Below are 27,269 nucleotides of genomic sequence, written 5' to 3'. Positions count from 1 at the left end.
GGCATCATACAAGGGTACGAAATATCATATCCCAGAGTTTCGACAAGGACCACTCCCTAGAGGTAAAAAAGAGCTTTTCAATTATGCCCATTCATCACTAAGGAATGTGATTGAGAGGTCTTTTGGAGTTTTGAAAAACAAATGGTGTATTTTGCGTGATTTACCGGCATATCCAATGGCAAAGCAAAGCAACATAATTATCGCTTGCATGGCAATTCATAACTTCATTAGAGAGAGTACACTTGCTGATGTGGACTTTGAGAGGGCGGATAACAATGAATCCTATGTGGCGCCTTCGGACGCATCGTCGTCACAAAATAATGCTGATACTAGTCAACATGGGGACGAAGATCAAGACATGAACCAATTTAGGGATTGGATTGCCGATGGACTCTCCAATAGATCTTAGCTTCCTTTGTTTTGTAAGGATGTTACTTGTACATTGTTGAACAACATTTGATTTGAATAATAAATTTGGCTCCAGCACCGTGGCAGCCAAATGAAAGCCGGAAAAAAAAAATTAACCTCCCATATGGCTACTGAATTGGCGCAAAAAAATGAACCTCCCTGGAGCAGATTCTGGCGCCAATTCCATCTTCCCTCTCTGGCGCACACGGTGAAAACTTCTGGCGCCAAGGCTCTGGCGCCAAGTCTCCTTCTGGTGCCCAGGAGATCTCCTTCTGGCGCCAAGGCCAGGAGCAGGTTGGCGCCAATTTTGCTCTGGCGCCAGGGACCAGGAGGGTAAGAGCAGTATTAATTAGGGGTAGAGGTAAATGGGGTGGACCAGGGGTAAATGTGTCAATACCACTCTCATTTATTGCAAATAAGCAACCCAAACCAAACACCTAGACTTATAAATAAGCAACTACAATAAGCAAATAAGCAACTTATTTATAAGCAATCCTAAACCAAACAGGCCCTAAATCCGGTTTGAGCAGCCTAATCGATCAGTATTGCCATTACATTCCAACTGTCGTTTATTTTCTAAGCAAGCTTGGAAGCATATGGATCGACAGATCAAAACACTGATGGAGTTCTGTGTGCGATCCATGGATCGACCATTTTTTTTTCCGTCCTTGTATACAGGCGTGTGCAAATTGCTTATCATGTGCTAGCATCTAATGATCGATCACATATTGCCACATATAATTTTTTTTATTGCCACTTATAATTTTTTTTATTGCGCCAAGCTCTACACGTCAGTGTCACATATTGCAATTTGCAAACATAGAGTTTACTCTACTGGGGAGACTATCAATAATGCCAAAAAAGTGAAGCAAACGATATACTCTTTCCGTTTTTGTTTGTCTTCAAATTTTACTATTTTTTATCAATAAATGAATTGTAATATAATAAATAATTGGGTAAATGAGCTGGGCGTGTGTATTAGGGGGTGTTTGGATACGAGGTGCTAAACTTTAGTAGGGTCACATCGCATATTCGGATGCTAATTAGAAGGACTAAACATGAGCTAATTACAAAACTAATTGCACAGATGGAGTCTAATCCGCGAGATGAATCTATTAAGGCTAATTAATCCATCATTAGCAAATGGTTACTGTAGCACCACATTATCAAATCATGGACTAATTAGGTTTAATAGATTCGTCTCGCGAATTAGACTCCATCTGTGCAATTACTCCATCTGTGCAATTAGTTTTGTAATTAGACTATATTTAATACTCCTAATTAGTATCCAAACATCCGATGTGACAGGTGATAAAGTTTAGCACGGTGTTCCCAAACACCCCCTTATATATAGGCAGGGGAAGCAGCAGGTTGCCATGCCAAGGATGGATGGGTGGTAGTTACAGGTTGCATTGCATTGGGAGGAAGAAACAGAGGGGGATCCCCCACCGCGCGCGGCCCCCTTGCCACCAACATACAAGACCCACGATCACAAGGAGGCAGGCTGGCATGCCGTTGCCAAGAGGAGGGGAGGTGGATCGTCGGAGCGGCGGCGGCGGCGGCGATGGGGACGGCGATGAGGAGGCGTGGCGTCGGTGGGCGGTGCTGGTGGCGACGGTGTGGATCCAGGCGGTGACGGGGACCAACTTGGACTTCTCGGCCTACTCGTCGGCGCTCAAGTCGTCGCTGGGCATCTCGCAGGGGGCGCTCAACTACCTCGCGACGGCCTCCGACCTGGGCAAGGCCCTGGGGTGGTCGTCGGGCCTTGCGCTGCTGTACATGCCGCTCCACGGCGTGCTGCTCGTCTCCGCCGCGCTGGGGCTCGCCGCCTACGCCGTGCAGTACTGCTGCCTCGTCTTCCTCAACCCGTCCTCCCTCGCCGTCCGCTACCCTCTGGTATGCACTAGATGCATGTCTCATCATCCATTACTCCAAATTATTCAATCTTGATAATTGAGGTAGGAGAGGCGTGTCCGCATACTGTTCATGCGTGAGCCGTGGCCAATCCTCATCGATCCATCCTACTCGGGGAAAATTGCACACAACAGGGAGGGAAAAAAAGAGATAGCAATGGGCATAGATGGCGACTGGTGATAGCAAAGGGACATCGACCGATCCATAGGCTCACTGGCAGCATGTAGTAGCTAGTAGCCCATTGAGATAGATGCTCAACGGATGGGATAGGGCTGGATGGATGGAGGAAGCTGACAGCGAGGGAGCGAGATACTTGGTACGTGTGGCTCTCCACCGACCAGACAAGCATTCGGCCTGCTCCACCGGCTCAGCTCCTCCTTCCTAAAATAAAATTTTAGGCAAGCTACATGTCCTTTGGTTGTTTTCTTGGAACAGCCAAGCCACTGACTAGTTCAGTAATTTTCAACCAATTACCATAACTTTCCATCTCTAATGATCACCTTCAATTCTTCACTAGAAAGAATTACTCGTATATAATACTATATGTCAGCCTGTGAGTTCATCAACTGTACGTGCATGCACCACCTGTACGTGCATGTTTGTTTATCTCATTCATATGTTCAGGCACACCTGCACCTCGACGCACCCACCTAAAGTAATTTTAATCCACCTCTCACCTCGATCATCGACTTTTTTAGTATAGTACTCCTATCCAGCATCAGTGCTTCAAGTTTACATCATCATTAATTCTAAGAAAAATGTTACATCGGTCATCATCAACCAAGCAACCAATGCATTTCAGTGTCAGTCCCACAGGCAGGGGCAGCAGACACATGTCAATATGCACGCCATCTCCTTCCAATTATTTGCTTTCCACCTAGCTAACAGTCGCGCTGCGTCCAAACCATGCTCTGACTACACACACCTCTCCTGCTTCATAACCAACCTCCTAAAGACTCAAAACCATATGCCACACACCCCAAACCTTTCTGGTATGAATCTTGTTGACTGATAGGTGGACAGGTAGGTAGGTTCTCAGCCACCGCCTGACAAGTCTAATCACCAGAAGCTGTATACCAACTGAAGCTGCGTCACCCTGGAATTTAATTAACCTACAAAATTCTGATTCATATGTTGCACTGCAGGTGTTCTTGGTCTGCTTGGTAGCAGGGTGCAGCATCTGCTGGTTCAACACAGTCTGCTTTGTTCTCTGCATACGCAGCTTCTCTGCAAGCAACCGGCCCCTGGCCCTCTCCCTCTCAATAAGCTTCAATGGGCTCAGCGCCGCCTTCTACACCCTCTTTGCAAATGCCTTCTCCCCCACCTCCCCATCTGTCTACCTCCTCCTCAATGCCATCCTCCCTCTTGCCGCCTCTATTCTTGCGCTCCCGGCGATACTCCTCTGCCACACACACGACAACCACCTCCAAAGCGTGCCCAGGTATGATAGGCGCGTCTTCCTCGGCCTCTACATCCTTGCATTCATCACCGGCATATATCTCGTGGTTTTTGGATCTTTAAACACAACCAGATCCGCTGCTGCGTGGGTCATCCTCACAGGCGCCATGGTCCTCCTTGCCCTTCCTCTCATCATCCCTGCCTGCTCCAGTTGCTCATATGTGGATACGCACAGCATTGACTCTGCATCTCACAATGATGACCCACATAAGCCCCTCCTAGTCGGTAACCATCTTCAGAATGAATCCAATGCCGTCATGGAAAAAGCAATGGAGCAGCAGTTGCAGGGCAGTAGTTGCGGAACAATACTGGATAAGGGCCGCCTGGTGGTACTCGGTGAAGAACATAGTGCAAAGAGGCTCATTGGGTGTGTGGACTTCTGGCTCTACTACACAGCCTACTTCTGTGGAGCCACTGTTGGCCTGGTATACAGCAACAACTTGGGCCAGATTGCGCAGTCATTGCACCAGCAGTCACAGCTCACCATGCTACTTGCTGTCTACTCATCCTTCTCCTTCTTTGGTCGTCTTCTCTCTGCGCTCCCCGACTTCCTTCACAGGTATCTGTCTTGCTCTAGTATATCAATTATCATCACATGGCTTCCTAATAACTAAATATATATACAATCTGTATACAGGAAGGTGTCACTTGCTCGGACAGGGTGGCTTGCTGCCGCGTTGGTGCCCATGCCAATGGCCTTTTTCCTTATGCGGAAACAACAGGATGGAAGCACTCTGGCAGTAGGAACAGCACTAATTGGCCTAAGCTCAGGGTTCATCTTCGCTGCAGCAGTGTCGGTGACCTCCGAGCTCTTTGGACCAAATAGCATTGGTGTGAATCACAACATCCTAATCACCAATATCCCGCTGGGCTCACTCCTCTATGGCCAGATTGCTGCCCTGGTATACGATGCAAATGGCCAAAGGATGAGAGTAATGGATAACCACACTGGCATGATTGATACCATGATTGTTTGCATGGGGGTGAAATGCTACTCAACCACCTTCTTCGTGTGGGGTTGCATCACATTGCTGGGGTTAGCATCAAGCATAGTTCTATTCATAAGAACAAAACCAGTTTATGCCAGCACTGCTAGTCGATCAAGTTGTGAACACCTTCACCAAGTTTCCAGTTAACAGAGAAACTCCTTGATCGGTCCCTTGCTTCTTTGAAATCACTGTTAGCTTGTACAAAATTTTGGTTTAGTTTTAGCTGAGATGGGTTTAGATATAGATACATGAAATGAATACCATCACAGGAGATATCAAGGGGATAGGAAATTATCAGCTTAGTAGCTGGCATGTAAAGTACAGAACTGGTATTCCATTTACTGGGCATTAATACTAACAAGTCAGCCTAAAGGCTGCATGAAATCAGTTTGGAATGTTTGTTGCTGGTTGAATTGAGATATGAGCAAAATCCTCCATATCTAGTGTTGTTATGCATTCCCTTCGATGCAAAACACATGCCGTTTAGAACATCTACATGATCTACAAGGTGAAACTTTGGCCAATGGAAATATGACATTTCAAAGCAAAGTAATTGAATATTTGAAAAGTACTTCTCATGGTGAATCTATTAACATTTATCATACATCGTTAATACATATAATCTACTTAACGACTCATCACAAACTAGAATTTAGATCAAACAACTTATCTTTCAATCTTTGTCAGGGTGAAACTGTTTACGTTAAATAAGGAGGACAATGAGTTCTCTAAATAGCAGAAAGTGACACGAAGTTATTAAATTTTGGAAGGATGGCCTAAATGGATCACTCCAGTGAGCTGTAATCTTAAAAGAACTAACTTCAGTAAGCAACCCATGGAGCATTCAATTATCGTGCAAAGAAATGAACCTCTGTTGCCTTTTTGAACCTATATTTAGCTATTATTTGCCCATAAACCTTTAAACATTCCTAGAAGCTACCATCCAAAAATTTCAGAGAAGTAGGCAAGATTATTCACCAATGCTAAAAATCACGTTAATATTACTTCATTCAAGGGGTTGCAACTGGAGGATGTGAATGCAAACACTTGACAGAACAAATACTTGAAAGGTACCAACATGATCGGAAATTAACAGCTTAATCTGATTTGTGGAGTACAGAACCAGCATTCAATTTACAGGCATTCATATTAGAAAGTTGGCCAAGACAGCATGAAATCAGTCTGGACAGTCAAATGGAGCTGTGTGCAAATCCTACATATTTACTGTTCTCATTAAAACATGGTGACTTAAAAGTATGCAGGACTCTGGAGATTGAATCTGACTAGCATGCTAGCTTTCTGCAAAAAATGATAACCAAATAACTTCTGTTTCAATCTTTGTCAAGGTGCTACTTATATAGCAAACAAGGGGTCTGATGAATTCTTCAAATACACAAAATCAGATGCAAAGTCTTTAAATTTTGCAAGAATGGTCTAGATGGACTATTCCAGCGACAGTAAGTAAAAGGAAATATACTTCAGTGAGCAATTCACAGAGCATTCAATTATCATACAAAGAAACAGACAAACTTTCACCCTTTTCTAAACCTATAACTTCACTGATACACTGTTAAAACAAAATATAACAAGTGAAATCCAGTCTGAACGTACAGTTTAGCTCAGTTGTTCCCTCAAAATTTTTTTGCTCCCTTGGAAAAAGTTTATCGTAGCTGCCTACAGCACTTTAAACTTTGCTGGAAGGTACCATATCCAGGCATCCAGAAATTTCAGAGATCTAGGACAAATTGTTCACCAAATGCAAAAAATTTACACGCATTTTACCTTATTCAAGGGGTCTACAGATGGAGGATGCAAACACTTGACAGGACACATAACCTCATGACTATTTCTTCTGTTGTTCATCATGCTTGCGCCACGGATTCAGGGCTTCTCTCATAGCTTGGGCCTCTGGACTGCTTTCCCAAGCTCGTTTTTCTGACTCCAAGACAGTTACCTTCTCATCTGTAGCATATAACCAAGCAGAAAAAAAAAGGGGAATATTAGAGGCATTCCTATGTAGCAGTGAACAACAGAGAAACCAAATGAACTTTCTGAACCAGTTATGTGGCCACCAAAATATCCAAAGTTTAGTTTGTTGTCGGTAGGAGGATGCACTGAACCGTCCAGTTTAGATAGCTATTTGTTATTTGTGGTCATTTTGGGAACCTTGGCAACTTCCCAGTGATTTAAACAAGCCCGTTGGTTTCGTGGTAAGCCATCTGTTTTCGTGGTAAGCCATCTGTTAGTCTGAATTTGGATGACAGAAAAATTAAAATGCCAGTAGGATATAGGACGGTAGCAAAGCTGCACTTGGAAGTTTTTCAATCTGCCTAAAAGGTACCAACAGCCAAAATTGGGGACTGGACTGTAGATAATTCATCCATGAAAGTCTGATAATCTTATAATGAATTAAAAACTTCAAAGAAACTACAAGAGGGAAGGGTTGGATGCTGAGCAGAGGGGAAATGAGGGGAGCGACAGGCGTACAGAAGCCGGTTTGGATCATGAAGAGCTCCATGGCGGCGCCTATGGAGGCCCCGACCGCCGCGATCTTCAGGTACCAGCCCGCGAACCTCATGGTATGATCCGCCCCCAGTGAATCCTCGAGGGGAGGGGTGGCCGGAGCGAGCTGAGGTGACGGCGAGGCGAGGCGGCGGCGGCGGCGGCGGCGGCGCTTTTGAGGTCGACGCGACGAAGAGGAGGAGGCAGTCGAATCGTGGCCGTTGAAGCCCAATAATGGATGCGCCGCTTTCCCCCCGTTCCAACAAAATGTGGGCCCGGCCCACCCAGCTTAAAAAGCAGGCCCGCTTCGCATTCAATCCAATCACTGCCCGAGGCGAGAGGCCTCCTCTCTCTGGCGTCTCCGCTGCCGCCCCACAGTGACCACTCGCTCGCGCGCCCATGGCGGCGACCTCGCCGACGGCCACGAGGCCGGCAGCCGCCGCACTTATACGAGTCCCGAGTCCAGGGATCAATCGCGTCTCCTTGCCCTGCTGCCACCGCCGCCACCGCCCCCGCCCCCGCCGCACAACTCCTTGGTGGAGACCCCCGCGATGCAGCCGTAAAGGGAAGCCGGTCGTCACGGACGTCGTCGAGGAGGAGGCACCAAGGGGCCCGGAGACTCAGAGGGAGGATGACGAAGAGGCGGAGGCCGGCTCGCTGCGTGGGGCGCTGGGGTGGCTCAGGCTTGACGGGGTTGCGGCGGACATCATCAGCATCGCCGTGCCCGCCGTGCTCGCGCTCGCCGCCGACCCAATCACGGCGCTCGTCGACACCGCCTTCGTGGGCCATATTGGTAAGTCGTAACGTTTACAGGATATATATAGGCTGTACAAGTTCAGTATAGAATACATGAGATTTTACAACTGCTTTGAGGGGATCAATCACTCGATGTGCATGTCTGTTGTCAGGCTCGGCTGAACTTGCGGCTGTTGGTGCATCTGCTTCCGTATTCAATCTGGTATCCAAGCTTTTCAATGTGCCATTGCTTAATGTCACCACATCTTTTGTTGCTGAGCAGCAGGCTGTCGATGCCAATAGTTCTAGTATCACAGGACAAAGTAAGCAAAACAAGAGTTCTTTTTGCTGTCTAAAAAACATCTCTGTCGTTCGCATTATGCTGATTAGTTTTTAGTTCTCGCCTAGGAGATGAATTTTTGACGCCACAAAAGAAGGCAAGCCAACAAAAGAAGGTTCTTCCGGCGGTTTCGACATCCTTGGCTCTAGCTGCTGGCATTGGATTGTTGGAGATGGTGGCACTGATTGTTGGATCTGGGACACTGATGAACATCATTGGTATACCCGTCGTACGTAAGACTAATTTATTCGCATACTCACATTTCTAGGATCTATTTCTTCTCTGTAACTTGATTTCAGCTCTGGTGTTCTTTAGGGTGTTTTGTGTGTCTTCTCTTGGTCTGAATAATCTAATGTCTATGCAACTCCAGAGTATGTTATTTTGGTGCCACTTTTGATGCTTCATTTTGAAGTCATTATTCCTAATTGGACAAAGTCCATTTTACTCCCCTCACCTATTTACTTTGTCCGCTTAACCCCCTAAACAAAATTTAAGTTCACTTTACTCCCCCGAACTATTTCATTTGGTTCAATCTACACCCTAATTAGATTTCTCTTTTTTGTTTCTTCGCGTACAAGTTGAGTTTTAATTTCAGATTTTGTCACTTGACTTATAGCTTGATGCTCTATGTTAGAAAAATACTTTAGAAAATTTTCATGATTACTTTTTTACAATTTTGTATATCTAAGATCAATTTCGTATTAAATATTCCTAACATATGAAAATAACTATGAAAAATTCTTAGTATAATTTTTTTACATAAGGCATCATGTTTTACATCTGCTCACAAAATTTGAACTCAAAATTCAACTCATACATGGAGAAATAAAAAAGAGAAATCAGATTAGGGGGTAGATTGGACCAAATGAAATAGTTTAGGGGAGTAAGGTGAGCCTAAATTTTATTCAAGGGGTTAAGTGGACAAAGTGGATAGGTGAGGGGAGTAAAATGGACTTTTTCCTTCCTAATTTATACCTGAATCCCTGAAAGTGCTTTTTTGGGCCTTCTGTTCGCATGCTTGCTGGTAGTTGTGGCACTAAGAAAATTTCCTTTTCGTCATCCTGGAAACAATGGATATTTTACAATGTGAAGCGAATTATGCCACTAGGACATATGGTATGGTGTCCTAAACTTGATCACTTCATTGTATGAATCTTATGGGATAGTTGAGCACAGACATGTTCCTATCATATCTCACATACTTTTGGCAGTGAAAAATTCCTAAAGGAAAAAACAGCATCGCAAACCTATTTACCGTTTTCTCATCTGTGGTGGGTAAGGCTCTTGAATTTAGTCTATGGAACCAGCTTTTGTGTGGTCTATTTACTTCAATTTTTTTGACCTTAAGGTTCCGTAGTGGTTGCAACTGCTTTTAAGTTATACTTGATGGTAGCTGCTTTGACTAATTCCCAATGCAGTTTTCTGTTTTTTTTTCGAATCGAGGCATCCCCCATTCCCATTACCAGAAGCAACGGAAATTCCAGAGTTCTTACAGAAGAAGACACGGGGGGAGAAGAGATAGCGACGACCCAATACACCTGACCTGATTCAAGCAAGGCTAAACCTCGACGAAATAGAAACAACTTAGTTTGAACAGAACGATTGCGGAACAAAGTTTTGCCGGCAGGACGCAACTGAACTCAACCTATGTCTAAGCAAAAGGACACAGGCATCTCGCCTCTGGCGACCTCCCTTCCTCCTCTTCCTTCAGACTTCCTGGTCCGTATCATCGCCCTGCCCAGGATCCTCCGGAGCAGGCAGCAGCAGCGTCGGCGTGCCTCCTTGTTTGGCCATCATCTTGCAAGCTGTAGCCAAAAGCACTCCCACACCTTCTATCATCTTCGCTGGAAATCGGTCTTGTACAAACCTGTCCAGGATTTCATCAAAGCACAAGCATGTGTAATGATTTCAGCAGGGTGTTTTATGAGTTTACGTCCGAAACAAGCTTTGTTCCTGGCCTTCCAGATTGCCCAGCAAATGGCAGCCAGGCCAAAAGCATAAACTCCCTCCCCACCGGGCAGGCATCTTTTAATCCACCTCCAATATTGAGCCAAATTTGATGGGATGTCATGTGCGCCAAGGCACTGAGCCACTATACCCCAAACACACCTAGCTACAGGGCATTGGAATAGCAAATGTGTTATGTTTTTCATCCTCCCCCCCCCCCCCCCCCCCCCCCCCCCCCCCACAGAATTGACAGGTTGGGTCTCCAACCCATTTTCTTTTCAACATGTTGTCTTTGGTTAAAATGGCCCCATTCTCTGTGAGCCACAGGAAGATTTTTATCTTATATGGTAATTTGGCCTTCCAGATTCTAGCAAAGGCATCTCCTGCCTCACCTCTGGACGGATGATCATACATTATCTTAACAGTGTATTTACCTTTTTGCCCCCGTTTCCATTTAACAGCATTCTCATCTTCTGAACTCCCAATGCTCATAATTTTTTGACTTACCCCAAGCTATTGTTCATGTAAGTAATCAGGCAACCATCTTCTAAAGCTGATCACTCCATTCTTATCCCAAAAATCTCTCACAGTTATGTTTTTGTCCTCACACAATTCATAATGTATTGGATATTGGGCACATAAGGGTTTACCTTCTAACCAGGGATCAGTCCAAAGAAGAGAGTTTTTCCCATTCCTAACCATAATCTCCCTCCCCCTCAAGTAGATTTTTTTGATTTTCATAAGATCTGACCAGGCAGGAGAATCCCCCAGCCTGTGCTGTACATTGCCTATTGCACATTTACTTAAATATTTGGCCTTCACAATGTCTTGCCAGATTCCTGTTTCAGTATCCAGCTTCCACCACCATTTACACATCAGACTTATGTTCATTTTTTCTCTGTCTTTTATCCCAAGCCCTCCTTTTTTCTTGCTGTTGCAATGCAGTTTGCTGTTAAAACACTGTTGTTGAAATTAAGTTCTTTTGTTTACTGTCTACACAGGATTCACCAATGCGAGCACCAGCAGAACAATTTCTTACGTTGAGGGCATATGGTGCTCCACCAATTATAGTGGCACTTGCAGCTCAGGGTGCATTTCGTGGATTCCTGGATACAAAGACACCATTGTATGCTGTGGGTACGTGTATGCCAGCTCACTTTGACAAATTATGTAACACGTAAATTTTTTGTCCATATGGAATTTCTAGGACCTTGGCATTTAAATAGGTGATTTTTGTTGTGACAGCCTTTTTTTCTTAATTAAGATGCTCTATGTTTAAAATGCTTAAGCAAGGAACTAATGTCATGATGCATACAGGTGCTGGCAACCTATTAAATGCAATACTGGATGCTGTACTTATTTTCCCACTTGGTCTAGGAGTAAGCGGCGCTGCCTTGGCGACAGTGTCCTCTGAGTATGTTGGTGCCATCATGATACTTTTAGCAATAAAGTTTCGCTTACTATTATTATCATCTATACTAATATAATTATAAGCCCGTGAACTATTTGGACCAATTGTCTACAACTCTACATGTATTCAGGTATTTGACTGCATTCATCCTCCTTTGGAAGCTGAATAACGAAGTAGACCTGTTTTCATGGAATATCATTGGAGATGGAGTAATTCGTTACCTGAAATCTGGTTGGTCAATATCCCTCATGCTCATATCCAAAGGATGTTACATGTCATGATTTTGCTTTATTGTAAGCAAGCACTAGTTCAAACAGACAGAAAACTATCCATGATTCATTTCTGTTTGATACTTGTTGCATTTAGCAACCTGTGTTACATCTTAGTGCAAGAGACCTTTATGACAACCACTTGAACTTCAACATTTTGCAGGTGGATTGCTAATTGGTAGAACAATTGCAGTACTCCTGACACTGACACTATCTACATCCCTGGCTGCAAGGGAAGGGCCTGTTCCAATGGCTGGCTATGAGATATGCTTGCAAGTGTGGTTAACAATTTCTCTGCTGAATGATGCTCTAGCCCTTGCTGGTCAGGTGTGTGGAATTACTGTAGTGGATCTTTCATCAAATCTCTTATCTATGTATTTGCTTGTGAGGTATCCCTAATTTGCGCAGGCTCTACTTGCTAGCGAATATGCGAGAGGGAACTACAAGCAAGCCCGCATGGTTGTATACAGAATCCTGCAGGTTAAGAAGTCATTTCTTGTGAAAGTTCAGAAATGACACCAAGTTTCTTCTTTTCCTTAAGGAGCTGATAATGTTCCTTGTTTGGTGTAGGTTGGAGGTGTGACTGGTGTTGTGCTTGCTGCTACCTTATTTGTTGGGTTTGGATCTTTGTCCTTGCTGTTTACAGATGATCCTGCAGTTTTGGACGTTGCCCAATCTGGAGTTTGGGTACTGATAATTTTGAGACATTGATGCTTAGTTTCTCAAGTGGTGTGCACATTGATTCTTTTGTTAATGTTGTGAATGTTGGATTGTTGCAGTTTGTCACTATTTCTCAGCCGGTAAATGCTATTGCATTTGTGGCCGATGGGCTCTACTATGGTGTTTCTGACTTTGCCTATGCTGCATACTCCACGGTCCTGATTTATACTCCTACTCAATCTCATTATTTTATATCTAATACTACCACATTATCATGTCATTAGTTATCACTTAGCACATCTTTGCCATGCTAACCATATAGACTCTTGGTTGTTTCAGTTTTTTGCGGGGGCTGTCTCATCAGTATTCGTACTTATTGCTGCTCCTAACTTTGGTCTTGGTGGCATCTGGGCTGGTCTTACTCTATTTATGAGTTTGAGAGCAATTGCTGGTTTCTGGAGGTAGTAACGGATGATTCATTTGTAGAAATCTCTCGATTAGGACTTTCTTTTTCAAGGAACCAAGTTTCAAACTTGGGGAAAAGGAAATAGCCGTCTTACTGGAACAGTAGCAGCATGAATGACTTGTGGGTGATTTTCTGATTTTCAGGTTAGGGAGCAAAGGTGGACCTTGGGAAATAATCTGGTCAGAGAGTGAGTAAAGCACAGATATGACCATGTATATTCAGTTGATCTCATACTGTCAAGTAAAAGGGGGAACTGTAGCTGGTTGCAGCCTGCAGGCCATATAGAAGACCTTTTGTAACATTTAACAAGGTAGCTGATGTAGCTCTGTGGAAGTATGTACACAGTAGACATGTATTTGGTGTTGGCTTGCTGGGCTCTCGTGTTATGCCTGGTGGAGGCATTAACAGCTTTTCACGTGTTTACCATGTGCAACAAAACTGTGTTCCAATAGAAGAAGGCGCCCTTCCTGTAAATTTCGTTTCTGGAAATCCTGCATGTAAATGAATTGTAAAACATTCTTGGGATAGGGATCTGGTAAACATTTTTGGCATACTCGGCGATCGTCTGAAATAGAATAATCTGAGTTGCTAGTTGTATAACTGTGCTGTGCAAGTGCAGCAGCATCGGATATTGCAAATTTGCTAAGATTTGATTAAAGTTGAACCCAGTTCCAGGCTTCCAGCCAAGGGTATGATTTTTTTTTTTGAGTTACAGCCAAGGGATTGGTGATGGGTGTTCTTTTTTTTTTTGAGAGAGAGAGGATACTAGAAATCCACTGGGCCAGGCCCATGGTGCAGGAAAGACTTGAGAGCCCAGACTCCCCAATTTTAGCCCAGCCAGGTCCGTCAGTCTCATTCCAGAGAGGCGGAGACAGAGACAGCAGCAGGATAGAGGAGCGGCACCAGCAGAGGCGCAGAGCAGAGGCGGAGAAGGCGGCTGTGGCCAGAGGAGGGTGCAGGCAGGAGAAGGAAGAGGAAGACGAAGCGAGGGTCTGAGGATGCCGTGCCTGAACGTGTCGACGAACGTCAACCTGGAGGGTGTGGACACCTCCGCCATCCTCGCCGAAGCCTCCAAGGTCGTCGCCGACATCATCGGCAAGCCAGAGGCCGTAAGCCTCGCCTCTCCCTTTCCCTTTCCCTTTCCCCCCATCTTCTTTCTCCCCCCACGCGATTCATTGCCTGTGTAGGACGTCTCTCCTCTTGCATCTATTTGGTTGGTGGAGATTATGCTTCCATTTTGTAATTGGCTCCTGCAACCTGTTAGGGTTTTGAGCAGGATGTGCATCACTGTATGTCACCTTTCTGTAGGCTATCAATCGATTAATCGTGTTTTCCGATGGTAGTTTAAAGAGAATTCGTGTGAATCAGTAAAATCTCGCAACATTCCCCTTTGATAAATACTACAATTGGGGATTTTGACCTCTAGGCTTTTATTCATTTTGGGGGAGTATTCTCTAGGTTTATCATGGACACCCCGATGTTGATTCTCACTGCACTCACTCGAAAATTTTGATGATATTTACATGACACAACCAAAAAATCCCAGAACATGACTGCAGTCTCCCAGAATCGAGTTCATATATGATTTGAACCTGTAATTTTGACAGATTCAGCATTGACGAAGGGAACCAGATAACTCAATAGTCTGTCTCTGAGACGGTATCCCCAGTGCCTATCTAGGATTGATATAATAACCATTGTGGTCACTCAGTGAAAGAAATATCAAGCCATTCGTCTATCAATTTCACTACCTTGCCGATCTGACTACTGAATAGAAACATGATATCAAGCCGCAGAGAAGTGAGAACAGATGTATTTACAACAAACTAACTGACAAAAGTCTCTGCTCACTTTTTTTTTCTGGACTAGATTTCTAGCAACCAGCAACCCCTACTTTACTATTCTTCAGCAATATCAAGTGCAAATTTGGAGATCATGGGCTGCTTTTCCTGTATGTTATCCCTAAAATACTGCAGCCAACAGTTGATATAGATGAAGTTTGAAAGTTCCTGTTTATTGGTCACTTCATATTAGTGTTAGTCAGGCAGCTGCTTTGCTGCGCGTGCTTTTCCTTTATCATTCTCATACTGTCACTCTTTGGATTTCTGGTGGGTGACCTGTGGTGATATACTTAAATTGATGAAATTTAGATTTTTATTGTTTTTCTGTGGTTGATATATTTAACCAAAGCCATTTCGCTTGTGTACTATCATCTTGAGGATTTGACTGGAGTGCTTGTCCTCTCCCAGTACGTGATGGTTGTTCTCAAAGGTTCAGTGCCTATGGCATTTGGAGGCACCCAGGAGCCTGCAGCTTATGGTGAGCTGGTTTCCATTGGAGGGCTGAACCCTGGTGTCAACAAGAAGCTGAGTGCTGGCGTTGCTTCTATTCTGGAATCAAAGCTGTCCATTCCCAAGTCCCGCTTTTACCTCAAGTTCCATGATTCAAAGGCAAGCAGGCACTATTTCTTGTTGACTCGACATACGATTCATGGGTCCTTTTAACCATCACCAAGTTCTCATTTCAATTTTGTTGTTTGTTAGGCTCATCCTGCACAAGAACATGCTCAATGTTTGCATGCTTTGCATCAAGAATAGATCATGTAAATAATCATCTGTTGTTTCATGCCATCTTCCTGGTTTTGCATATGTTCCCTTTCTGCTTGCTTATGTAGATGGTGTTAGTTTCTTTATTATCCGATGATATCTTAGCATCATGCTGATTGTGAGTAACTGAGTATCATGTGATGATGCAGGGCTCAGACTTTGGTTGGAATGGCTCCACCTTCTAGATTTGAGGTCCATGGGTGTGGCTCCAGTGAAGGAAAATCGTGTTCCCTAATGTCTTGTCCATTGCATAATGGCCTAATAAGGACACTGTTGTAAGATATTAGTTAATTTGTGCTGAACTGAAGTGAAAACTGTCATGTGGGACTGGGGCACAGACTTGTTCAATGCAACATAGCATATTCGTGCTGTGCTGTGTTGGCTTGCACAAATTTGGTTATCTTGGTTGGTCCTTTGGGTTTGGTATGGTAAGCTTGAAATGATTGTGTCTATCTTGTTCTGTTTGATAGGGGATGATGGCTGGTAAGTGAACTTGCAAAGGGTACTCTTTGCTGTTGTGATTTGCTTGCTTAGTACGGTATACAGTCGGATTAAAAGAAAAAGGAAAAATCAAGGGATAAATGAATAATGGGAGGGGAGGGAGGTTCGCACCTCAAGTATGGATGGTGGGAGAACTTCGCTGGTGTGTTGCCAGTTTCTTCCAGAACCAAGTACATGGTGCTTGATTGATATGGAAGAAGATGCGTTGCGGTGGTGGGCAGTGATGCTCGACCTACCTGTGTTTTGCTGCCTAACCTGAAATGGATAGCTCCTCTGCTGCCCAACCCTTTTGTTTCTTTGTTATTGTTGAATTTCTTCTAGTACATCACGTCACATTGCGTCTCTACCAAATAATTGTTTTTAGTTGCGGCAACACTTTGCTGCTTGTGTTAGCAACCCCTCCGGGCTTGTTTGGATAGAAAAGTATTGAAGTGGAACGAAAAGGATTGAGTCTAAAATGAACTAATTTCCTCTCCAATCCCTTCTATTTCACTTAAATCCACTACTATCCAAACAAACTCTTTATGATACGGCATTTCCTTTTTCAAAAGAAACCGTTCACAATTTCAAGTCAACTGTGTGCATTTTGAAAACCATGCAAACTCACAAATATAACTGACAAATAGAATTTGCACGATCCTTGGCCGGCAATTTTTGACATGCACCGTGGCGACGCGTTGACTAGTCCATTTCTTTGTTGCGTGTGTCGGTGCGGTCGGTGGCCTCGCTCCCTTCTTCTTCTTCTGTATTGGTTGTTCGGCTTCCATCTCTCCCTCTCCGCGTGCGTCCTCGTCCCTCACCCTCCCTCGCCCAGATCCGCCAAACCCGGCCACGCACCATGGCCGCGCCCTCCCCTCCGCTCCTCCCCACCTCCGTCGCCCCGGCGGCAACACCAACCCCCACCCCCATCCCCACCGCGTCTCTCCGCGACGTCGCCGCCGACGCCAACCCGGCCGCGGCGCGCGCTTTCCTCTCCCGCCTCCTCGACTCCGCCAGGCGCGCGCTCTCCGGCGCCCGCCCCTGGTCCGAGCTCGCCGACCGCTCCGCGCTCTCCCGCCCGGACTCCCTCTCCGACGCCACCTCCCGCCTCCGCAAGAATCTCGCCTACTTCCGCGTCAACTACGCCGCCGTCGTCGCGCTCTCCCTCGCCGCCGCCCTCCTCGCCCACCCCTTCTCGCTCGCCGCCCTCCTCGCCCTGCTCGCCGCCTGGTGCCTCCTGTACATCCTCCGCCCCGCCGACGCGCCGCCGCTCGCCGCGTTCGGGCGCACCTTCTCCGACAAGGAGGTGCTCGGGGGCCTCATCGCATCCTCGGCCTTCGTCGTCTTCCTCACCTCCGTCGGCTCGCTCATCTTCTCCGCGCTCGCCCTCGGCGCCGCCGTCGTCTGCGCGCACGGCGCGTTCCGCGTCCCGGAGGACCTCTTCCTCGACGAGCCCGACCAGGCCGCCGGCAGCGGCAACCCGCTGCTGTCCTTCATCGCCAACGCCACAGGAGGAGTAGGAGGAGGACGCGTCTGATCTGATCGCCCCCACCGTTAAAGGTCATGTGCCTTAGCCTCTAATTGCGTGTGATTCATTCATCTTCTTTTGCTAGCCGCTGAGGAAACATTCATCCTCCATACGTTGTACTGTCTATCTATGAGATGATTATTGTTGCTATGGTACACTATACTAAATCAGAGTATTATGGATACTAAAGAATATACATACACAAACAAGAATCGGGAACCTAGTTTTTGTTTTGAATTTTGGTGTATGGCAAAGTCAATTAGATGTCTCAATTTGTATGCTAGTGACTTGATGATATATATATGGCCATATTCAGAAGATGCTGTGTCATTTGTTTTTGCGTTGCACATGTAGATGAAGCAGCTGCCGCATTCCAAACTCATCAGATCATCCCATTGGAATGAATCGACCAAACACATAACATGAACTTGTATGCCATATACTACAGTATTGCTCATCTTCACAAATGCGATGCTCTCATTGACAGCCCTTTTCGCCTGCCCTTGTCGGATTCATATAGCCTAGCTGTATTACTACCAGGGAGGGAGAATCATATTTTCAGTTGAAGGTAAACCTGCACAGAGATGGTGAGACCATCAAGTAAGTAATGTAGGACTTGAGTATTCTGAGATGATTGTCTGCATCTCGTTGTACGATCTCTGACAAGGAAAAGAAAACCCATGCATAGTAGGCTTGCTGTATTCCAAGCATGGCTTGTATTCCATAAAACAATCGCAATCCATGCATCACCATACTTATTATTAGCTTAAAACTAACCCCTTGCTACACATAACTTAGTAAATCGGTCTGTATTGATCAGGCACACATGCATAGCATAGCTGCTAGGTGCTAGGTTGCACAATCCAGAAAGGTATGAAGCAGCGAAACAAGTTGTTGTTCTGGGGACCCAGGCATTCTCCAGGATGTTTAATCCCAAGTCAAAAGTGCACAAGCAACCAGTATCATCGTTGCGTCATCTGTTGATGAAGTATATCGGATTTGGTTTGCTGCCTAGGAGGCTGCCATGTTTGAATAACCATCTTCCAAGAAAATCACAGCATCTCCAATGTCATGCATTGACCCTGCGCCAAGACGACGATTGTGCTGAGAAATCCATCTTGTATGCATTGACGGCGATAAGATTGTTACCACCTGAATTATACACGAAGCTCATGTATATGAGAAAGATCGAGCTTGTCCCGTGGGGGTGGTTCATTCTAGGGACATCAAAGTATTGGAACATTGGAAGCTTGCTTGTCTCCCGTGTGAGGGCTCCACAGGTAGGTAGGCCGCCGCGGATGAGGTGTCGGGTTGTTCTTGTGGGTACTCCGTGATGAGCATCCATCCCTGCGGGGTGCTCCAGTACAGGTTTCCCGGCTGCCGCAGAAGGCCGTAGTGGTCGAGGTTCTTGTGCAGGATCTGATCTGAGACGCTCAGCATCAGCACGTCCTCTTTGTGGCGGTGGAAGGAGGAGGATGACTGCCTCTCATCATCTGCAGCAGCAGCAGCGTCTGCGTGTTGCCGTTCCACCTCCGCCGCCATCTTCTGAGCTCTGACGACAATGGCTGACGAGGAAGGCGGCGGATCATCTGTAGCAGCAGCGTCTTCGAGCTTCCGTTTCGGCGCCATCTTCTTCTCCTACTGACGGCGCCATCTTCTTCTTCTATCCCTAAAAAGCTTGCCGGTCGGTCCGTCCGCATTGGACTCGCTTCCGCTACTTCTGTTTTTGTTGGGCTATTAATTTTTATTTTTTCTTGAGAGGTGTTGGGCTATTAATTAGGGCCTGACCCCTGACTGAAATCGGTCGAGCCAGCCCAAGAAAGACGTACGTTGTGGGCTTCAGAAACGAGCCAGCCGACCCATTGCTCAACCCGGCCTCTCGTCGTCGTCTCGTTCCGCTTCCGCCACCATCTTCTTCGTCTTCCGGCTGCTGGCGATGAGAGTATTGGTCGACGAGAAAGAAAAGGCGATTAAAGAGGAAGGTGGGCCTGCGGACCGAGATATTCGCCACCCAAGCAAAAACAACAACCAACCTCCCCCCTACCGGGCCAGTCCAAGAGGCCGCCGGGAGGATTGCGTTACTGGACTGGCCTGCTGGTTGGTCCTGGGTCGGATGGATGGACATGGACTAGCCGTTACAAAAAAAAATAATTAAACCGCCTGGCCCACTCCTCCCTCGTGACTGCTTCCTCAGACCGTGCAGGTGCAGGCTTGTTGCTTTTCTGACTCTGCTTGCTACTAGCCGTTGCGCCACCGTTCATCAACACACCCACAGCAGGGAGGCGAGGCAGCAATCTCTACTGCTCTTCTTCCTCCTCCTCCTCTCACTCATCAAACAAACCAACACTTGCAGTTTTGATCTCAATCCAAATCAACAGCCACAATGCTGCCGCCGCGGCGGAGGCCGACGCGCCTCCCCTTCCTCCTCCGCTGCTGCTGCGCCGCGCTCCTCCTCCTGCTCACTCCACCGCCCGCCGCCGCTCAAGGCCACCACCGCCACCACCCCGCGGGCGACGGCGTCGTCATCTCCCAGGCCGACTACCAGGGCCTGCAGGCCATCCGCCACGACCTCGCCGACCCCTACGGCATCCTCCGCTCCTGGAACGACTCCGGCCTCACCGCCTGCTCCGGCGCCTGGGCCGGCATCAAGTGCGTCCTCGGCAGCGTCGTCGCCATCACGCTCCCATGGCGGGGGCTCGGGGGCACCCTCTCCCAGCGCGGCCTCGGCCAGCTCACCCGCCTCCGAAGGCTCAGCCTCCACGACAACGCCATCGCGGGCCCCATCCCGGCCTCGCTCGGATTCCTCCCCGACCTCCGCGGCGTCTACCTCTTCAACAACCGCTTCTCCGGCGCCGTCCCCGCGTCCATCGGAGGATGCGTCGCGCTCCAGTCCTTCGATGCCAGCAACAACCGCCTCACCGGCGCCGTCCCGCCCGCCATCGCCAACTCCACCAAGCTCATCCGCCTCAACCTCAGCCGCAACGCGCTCTCCGATCAGATCCCCGCCGAGGTCGTCGCCTCCGCCTCGCTCCTCTTCCTCGACCTCTCCTACAACAACCTCTCCGGCCCCATCCCCGACGCCTTCGCCGGCTCCACCAAGTCGCCTTCTAAGCTCCTCCTCAACAAGGACTCCATCACCGGGAGCTACCAGCTCGTCTTCCTCAGCCTCGCGCACAACTCCCTCGACGGGCCCATTCCCGATTCCCTCACGAAGCTCACCAAGCTGCAGCAGCTCGACCTCGCCGGGAACAACAACCTCAACGGCACCATCCCCGCCGAGCTCGGCTCCCTCGCCGACCTCAAGGCGCTCGACCTCTCCGGCAACGACCTCAGCGGCGACATCCCGCCGAGCCTCGACAACCTCACCGCCACGCTCCAGTCATTCAACGTCTCCTACAACAACCTCTCCGGCGCGGTGCCGGCGTCCCTCGCCAACAAGTTCGGGGAGCCCGCCTTCATCGGGAACATCCTGCTCTGCGGATACTCTGCTTCCACGCCCTGCCCGGCGTCCCCGTCCCCGGCGCCATCTTCAACCGCCGAGGAGGCGCGCGGCCGCCGCAAGTTCAGCACCAAGGAGCTCGTACTCATCATCGCCGGGATCGTCGTCGGCGTCCTCATCCTGCTGCTCCTCTGCTGCCTCCTGCTGTGCTTCCTCACAAGGAAGAGATCGTCTTCCACCAGCACAAGTGCAGCAAGGAGCGGGAAGCAGGCGCCCAAGGATGCCGCGGCGGCCGGGCGCAGCGAGAAGCCAGGGTCCGGCGCGGCGGAGGTCGAGTCCGGCGGCGACGTGGGCGGCAAGCTCGTGCACTTCGACGGGCCGCTGGCGTTCACGGCGGACGACCTGCTGTGCGCCACGGCGGAGATCTTGGGGAAGAGCACCTACGGCACGGTGTACAAGGCCACGCTGGAGGACGGCAGCCTGGTTGCCGTCAAGCGCCTCAGGGAGAAGATCACCAAGGGCCACAAGGAGTTCGAGGCCGAGGCGGCCTTGCTCGGCAGGATCCGCCATCCCAACCTGCTGGCGCTCAGGGCCTACTACCTGGGGCCCAAGGGGGAGAAGCTGCTCGTCTTCGATTACATGCCCAAGGGCAACCTCTCAACATTCTTGCACGGTCAGGCTTCTTATCCCTGCTCTGCTCTCTCTTGTTCTCTTCAGCATTACTAATTTCTGACTGAATCACCATAGCTCATGGTTTAGCTAATTATTTCAGCTAATGTTAAGCAATTATATATCATCATTTGCTGGATTCTGGCATTCTGTTTAGTCTGCATGTATGTAGTTAAATTCTTCCATACCAGCTTATTATGTATGCTAATTGCTCTGTTTCAGCAAAATGCCTAGTCTGAACTCTCTGAACATCTACAAATTCAGACATTGCCAAAATTGATATAGCTGTCTGTTATGTTAGCAGGTAGACCTGATAGTGAGAATTGGTAAAGTTTGAATTGCAGTGCGTTTGCAGTGCGTTCATACCCTTGACATCTGAAAAATCTTACATCAAAGTTCATAGTTTCTCTGTTCATGGCCAGTGCAGAAATGCTAACTGTTAAGAACGAACTGTGTCGTGTTACATTCAGTGATAACGAGCAATTTCCTTTTATGAAACTCTTGATAAATTTGTTCACAGCTAGATATTCCTTCCATTTCTTAGTGTGCTTGTGAACTTTTGACACCTTCTGAAGCTGAAACAGTGAAATTTGTGTACTAACACTTGATGTTTCCTGATGAATGGCATTGATGCAGCTCGCGCACCGAATACGACGGTGGACTGGGCGACACGGATGACAATCGCCAAGGGCACAGCCCGTGGCCTGGCCTACCTCCACGACGACATGAACATCGTGCACGGCAACCTGACCGCCAGCAACGTCGTCCTCGACGAGCAATGCAACCCCAAGATCTCCGACTTCGGGCTGTCCCGTCTCATGACGACCGCGGCGAACTCGAACGTGCTGGCGGCGGCGGGCGCCCTGGGGTACCGCGCGCCGGAGCTGTCGAAGCTGAAGAAGGCGAACGCGAAGACGGACGTGTACAGCCTGGGCGTGATCATCCTGGAGCTGCTGACAGGCAAGAACCCCGCGGAGAGCACCAACGGCATGGACCTGCCGCAGTGGGTGGCGTCCATCGTGAAGGAAGAATGGACCAGCGAGGTATTCGACCTGGAGCTGATGCGCGACGCCGCCGCGGGGCCCGTCGGCGACGAGCTGATGGACACGCTGAAGCTGGCGCTGCACTGCGTGGACCCGGCGCCGTCGGTAAGGCCCGAGGCCCGGGAGGTGCTGCGGCAGCTCGAGCAGATCAGGCCTGGATCGGATGGCGGCGCCGGGCCGAGCGAGGAAGGTGCCGGCGCGCATGTGCCAGTGGCTTCTGCAGGAGACGATGAGTAGCAGCAGCAGCAGCACGAGCGCGCGGCAACAGCCAAGAATCGCGAGAAGAAAAGCAATGGTTTATTAGCTAGAAAAGAGATATCTAGGAATTCTTTGATTCGTTTAATCCTGAAGTATTACTTCTACTTCTACCACTGGGGGATCGGAATATCGGATCACCCCTTAGTTTTTGCGTTTACTAGGTAATTTTCAGTTTGTATAGGCAAATATTATTTGCACTCGCACTAGAATCAGCGGCTGTATGTAGCAGCCTAGGAGCAAGGATGGGAAAGAGGAGAAATACTACTGCTATAATAATGCATATTTTATTTATTTGATTACCTTGTCCATCATGAGGATGGTGGTGAATTAGCGGTCATGATGATGAACAGTTACTGAATTTGTCATACTGTCTTTGTTCTTGCTGTCCAACAGTGGATGTGTTCCAGCAGATTTCAGTAGTACAGAGTTCAAACTGATGCCTATTCGAATGAGCCAAAATAAGCCGTAGCCGCTGTTCAGCTAGTTTTTTTTTTTACTTCTCTCTATTTTTACTGTTCAAACAGTAAAAAAAAAAAGCCGGCGGCGGTTTATTTAAAGTCCAGCCGAACACCTCTAACTACAAGACATGCTTGCCAACAAAACGACAAGACTATTCAACAATTTTTTGTTCAATCAGATGAAGACCCAACGGGCCAACACCAACAACTCCTCTCAGAATCTAACGGTCACTGAGAAACAACTGATTGGATGGGCTATAAAAATTTTTATCCAGCCCGGAAGAGGAGAGATTATATTATTTTATCGGTGGGCTTAGGAGTGTTTGTTCCACGGATTAAAATTTAATCCTATCCTATCGAATATTTAGACGTGATTAGGAGGAAATTATAAAATCAATTGTACGGACGAAGGTTAATCGAGATACGAACCTATTAAACTTAATTAATTCACGATTAGCATTACTGTAGCAGCATCACGTGGTCGAATCCTCGACTAAACACGATCCGCGCGCATGTTTTGCCGCCGGAGCTCCATCGCGGGGAGGAGGTGCGCCGGCTCCAGCGGGGGGAGAACCACGGCCACCGGGCGCGAGAAGGGGCGCGGCCATCGGCAGCCACTGCTCCGGGGCGTCGCTCGGTCCCCTCACCTCTCCCCTCCCTCCAATCGAACGCTAGCTCGGTCTCGGCAGGGCGCAGGTGCGAGCGAGGCAGGGGTCGTGCGGCTCGCACGTGGGGCTCTGCCGGCGCATCCGCCCGAGCTTGGCCACACCGGCGCGCGGAGGAGCTCGCGGACGTCGGAGGCAAGGCCACGGCCTGCGAACCTGCAGCGGAGGAGACGGAGGGGCCGCGGCCATGGGGCGCCGCGGAGGCGGAGGAGCTGCGCCGCCGGTCGGCCGAGCCACCGCGGGCGGAGGAGGGACGCCGCCGCCAGTCCGCCGGCCAGGAGGAGAGGCGCCGCCGCCTGTTCGCCGGCACGAGGGAGACGAGGAAGAGGGGGAGAGAGTGAGAGGAGGAAATAAAAAAACTTCTGACACGTGGGGTCCACTAAATTGAGGGACAAATGTTACAGTAAGTAAGGGGGTGTTTGTTTGGGAACACCTGTCACATATAGATGGAGTATAATTCGCGAGACGAATCTATTAAGCCTAATTAGTCCATGATTTGACAATGTGGTGCTACAGTAACCATTTGCTAATGATGGATTAATTAGGCTTAATAGATTCGTCTCGCGAATTAGCACAGGGTTCTGCAATTAGTTTTATAATTAGCTCATGTTTAGTCCTCCTAATTAGCATCCAAACATCCAATGTGACACTGTTAAAGTTTAGCACCTCGTATCCAAACACCACCTAAGTCTGTTGGATGACTACTCTATAAACATTGTCTATAGATGACATGAAGAAGTTATATAAAGTTTACTTTCTATAAGTGTTGCAGGTGCGCTTACCTAACTATAAGGTGGATTGCTATATGAACTACTTGTGAGCTGGATCATATAGGTCTTTCCTCTTGTACAATGGTGAGCTGGATCATATAGGTCTTTCCTCTTCGTCGTGGCTGCCCTAAGCTGTGGATTCTAAGTACGCCGGTCAACTTAAACAACTTATCCACCCAACCGAATCTATCTATCTATCACTGCAGGCTGTTTCTGTTTGGTGAGATATTCAGATTTGAGCTTAGAGGCTGTTTGGATACTAGGAGCTAAAGTTTGCCCTTGTCATATCGAATATTCGGATACTAATTAGGAGGACTAAATATGAGCTTATTATAAAACTAATTGCAGAAACCCTGGGTAATTCACAAGACGAATCTATTAAGTCTAATTAATCCATCATTAGCAAATGGTTACTGTAGTACCACATTATCAAATCATGGACTAATTAGGCTTAATAGATTCGTCTCGCGAATTAGCCTCCATCTATGCAATTAGTTTTATAATTAGCCTATATTTAATACTCTAATTAGTATCAAACATCCGATGTGATAGGGCTAAAGTTTAGCTTCTGGAACCAAACATGTCCTTAATCTGTTACTGCCGATGAATGGCTTTCAGTCTCAAGGCTATCAGCGTGACCAATTTCGTGCTATCAACAAACTAGGTCGACTCGTGCCATTTGTACACTACAATCAATCACCTGCGCCGACCATCTTACCTACATTCTTTGTCTTGCAATGTGAGGTTCAGAAGTAGTTGCTTGGTTGTTCCCTGAAGAAGAGAAAACGAACGACCTATAAAACGACTTTTGTTCTCACCAATGAGATATGAGCAAATGAAATAATGCACGAATATTGCTTGCTACTTTGTGCTCCCCTGCTAGCTATTAAGCTGGCTGATCATCTCTTCCTAACCCTAAACTGTTATTTCTTCATGTTGTTTATTATCTTCATGTTAGCAGCAGCAGCTACTCAAATTTCCACCAACTGCTATTAAGCTGGCTGATCACAAAGCACATAAGAATTGTTCACAAAGCACAAGCTTAAAACGCACAAAGGCTTTGGTCATTCGAAACCACATGGAGATATGCAATGCTGTGGACCAATTCTGGCATTCCAATGCAATAGACCGCACAAAAGATGTCATCAAGACTTGCCAGTCGATCACAGGTTCAAAGAAATGGGGCAATATCATTGCATCAAACTTTCAATGCCGTACAAATTATTGCTGTACAGATGCTATTTAAGGATTCTTTTGCTTCAATTATTTCCAATTTAAAAGGTTCAGAAAGGTTACCTTTTGCTTGTTGGTTGCAAAAACTGCACAACTCTTTGGCTTTCTACTTATTGCTAAACATGTGACTCATTATAATAAGCTTCAGGTGTTTCAACTAATCACTAGCATTATTTCACTGGGACTGTGGGCATATTCTTTGTTTCTTGGAGATTTGTCTCACAAGTCAAATCTTCATTCCATCGCCAACAAAGTCCAGATTTAAGCTTGGTCATTCCAGCAGTACTAAAACTGCCTTGTTTAGTTGGCCAATTTGGAAGATACAAAATTACTGTGTAGTACACTGTAGCGTTTCGTTTATATTTGTAAATTATTGTCCAAATATTGACTAATTAGGCTCAAAAGATTCATCTCGCAAAGTACAATAAAACTGTGTAATTAGTTTTTAATTTCATCTACATTTAGTACTCCATGCATGTACCGCAAGTTTGATGTGATGGGGAATCTTCTTTTTGCATAGTGTCAAAGTTAGGAGTTGGGGTAACTAAACATGACCTCAAAATATGAGAAATCGTATCGCAGTTCTTGAGCTTTATCTAAGAAGCACCATCCCATGCCATGAAATCAGTTCTACTTTTCTTTTTCTTTTTCTTTTTTTACTTATAGATGGAAGTTGAAGGAAACAATGGGGCCTGATACGCTTGCACACCAGCATGTGAAACATCTTTTCAGTTTTTGAAGGACAAGTAGTGGAGCACAAGAGTTGTTAGATGCCTCCAAATTAGCAGCGAGCTATATCCCAGCCTTGGATTAAATATTTCTTTGAGCTCTTTGCCACCAAGCAAATCTCTTCCTTTTATGACAAATTGCATTTCTTCCTTCCTCCTCAAGATTCTTGCTGTTCTTTCCATTTGACTTTAGACTGCCTTGAATTGCAAGAAACCGTCTGAAGCTAGAACAGATGGGGTACTTGCTGCCTACTGAATCCATGAACAGTATGTGGTGGTTAGCACACAGCACG

General features: G+C 47.1%; 4 protein-coding genes across 4 annotated transcripts; all 4 read left to right on the top strand.

Moving 5' to 3' along the window:
• Positions 1-1,720: 1,720 nt before the first annotated feature.
• Positions 1,721-13,757, top strand: LOC101775354. The gene is made up of 16 exons (XM_004978520.4): positions 1,721-2,304; positions 3,468-4,339; positions 4,418-4,911; positions 7,211-7,326; positions 7,842-8,064; positions 8,180-8,329; positions 8,415-8,575; positions 11,295-11,430; positions 11,611-11,707; positions 11,835-11,935; positions 12,137-12,300; positions 12,382-12,453; positions 12,544-12,660; positions 12,753-12,848; positions 12,973-13,094; positions 13,243-13,757. Exons 1-16 carry the CDS (start codon positions 1,798-1,800, stop codon positions 13,292-13,294), a joined length of 3,480 nt encoding a protein of 1,159 aa, XP_004978577.2. The 5' UTR covers positions 1,721-1,797; the 3' UTR covers positions 13,295-13,757.
• A 191-nt stretch (positions 13,758-13,948) lies between these two features.
• On the top strand, positions 13,949-16,157 carry LOC101774678 (macrophage migration inhibitory factor homolog). Its single transcript, XM_004978519.2, has 3 exons — positions 13,949-14,208; positions 15,349-15,549; positions 15,855-16,157. Exons 1-3 carry the CDS (start codon positions 14,098-14,100, stop codon positions 15,888-15,890), a joined length of 348 nt encoding a protein of 115 aa, XP_004978576.1. The 5' UTR covers positions 13,949-14,097; the 3' UTR covers positions 15,891-16,157.
• Positions 16,158-17,044: 887 nt separating this feature from the next.
• Positions 17,045-17,722, top strand: LOC101774271 (PRA1 family protein B2). Its single transcript, XM_004978517.3, has one exon. It carries the CDS (start codon positions 17,045-17,047, stop codon positions 17,720-17,722), a length of 678 nt encoding a protein of 225 aa, XP_004978574.1.
• Positions 17,723-19,957: 2,235 nt separating this feature from the next.
• On the top strand, positions 19,958-23,422 carry LOC101773870 (probable leucine-rich repeat receptor-like protein kinase IMK3). The gene is made up of 2 exons (XM_004978516.3): positions 19,958-21,825; positions 22,458-23,422. Exons 1-2 carry the CDS (start codon positions 20,097-20,099, stop codon positions 23,099-23,101), a joined length of 2,373 nt encoding a protein of 790 aa, XP_004978573.2. The 5' UTR covers positions 19,958-20,096; the 3' UTR covers positions 23,102-23,422.
• Positions 23,423-27,269: the final 3,847 nt, after the last annotated feature.

This window comes from Setaria italica, chromosome VIII, assembly GCF_000263155.2.
Source record: "Setaria italica strain Yugu1 chromosome VIII, Setaria_italica_v2.0, whole genome shotgun sequence".
NCBI lineage: Eukaryota > Viridiplantae > Streptophyta > Magnoliopsida > Poales > Poaceae > Setaria > Setaria italica.
The sequence above is the reverse complement of the archived record's forward strand: the minus strand, read 5'-3'. Positions and strand labels throughout refer to the sequence as shown.

Bases quoted from the DNA above. Each gene is read 5' to 3' on its own strand.
- LOC101775354 (XM_004978520.4), top strand. From the start codon at position 1,798: ATGGGTGGTAGTTACAGGTTGCATTGCATTGGGAGGAAGAAACAGAGG. The intron at 11,708-11,834 runs GTATGTTGGTGC...ACATGTATTCAG, and splicing joins TTGGCGACAGTGTCCTCTGA to GTATTTGACTGCATTCATCC. The intron at 11,936-12,136 runs GTTGGTCAATAT...AACATTTTGCAG, and splicing joins AATTCGTTACCTGAAATCTG to GTGGATTGCTAATTGGTAGA.
- LOC101774271 (XM_004978517.3), top strand. From the start codon at position 17,045: ATGGCCGCGCCCTCCCCTCCGCTCCTCCCCACCTCCGTCGCCCCGGCG.
- LOC101774678 (XM_004978519.2), top strand. From the start codon at position 14,098: ATGCCGTGCCTGAACGTGTCGACGAACGTCAACCTGGAGGGTGTGGAC. The intron at 14,209-15,348 runs GTAAGCCTCGCC...GTCCTCTCCCAG, and splicing joins TCATCGGCAAGCCAGAGGCC to TACGTGATGGTTGTTCTCAA. The intron at 15,550-15,854 runs GCAAGCAGGCAC...GTGATGATGCAG, and splicing joins TCAAGTTCCATGATTCAAAG to GGCTCAGACTTTGGTTGGAA.
- LOC101773870 (XM_004978516.3), top strand. From the start codon at position 20,097: ATGCTGCCGCCGCGGCGGAGGCCGACGCGCCTCCCCTTCCTCCTCCGC. The intron at 21,826-22,457 runs GTCAGGCTTCTT...GCATTGATGCAG, and splicing joins CCTCTCAACATTCTTGCACG to CTCGCGCACCGAATACGACG.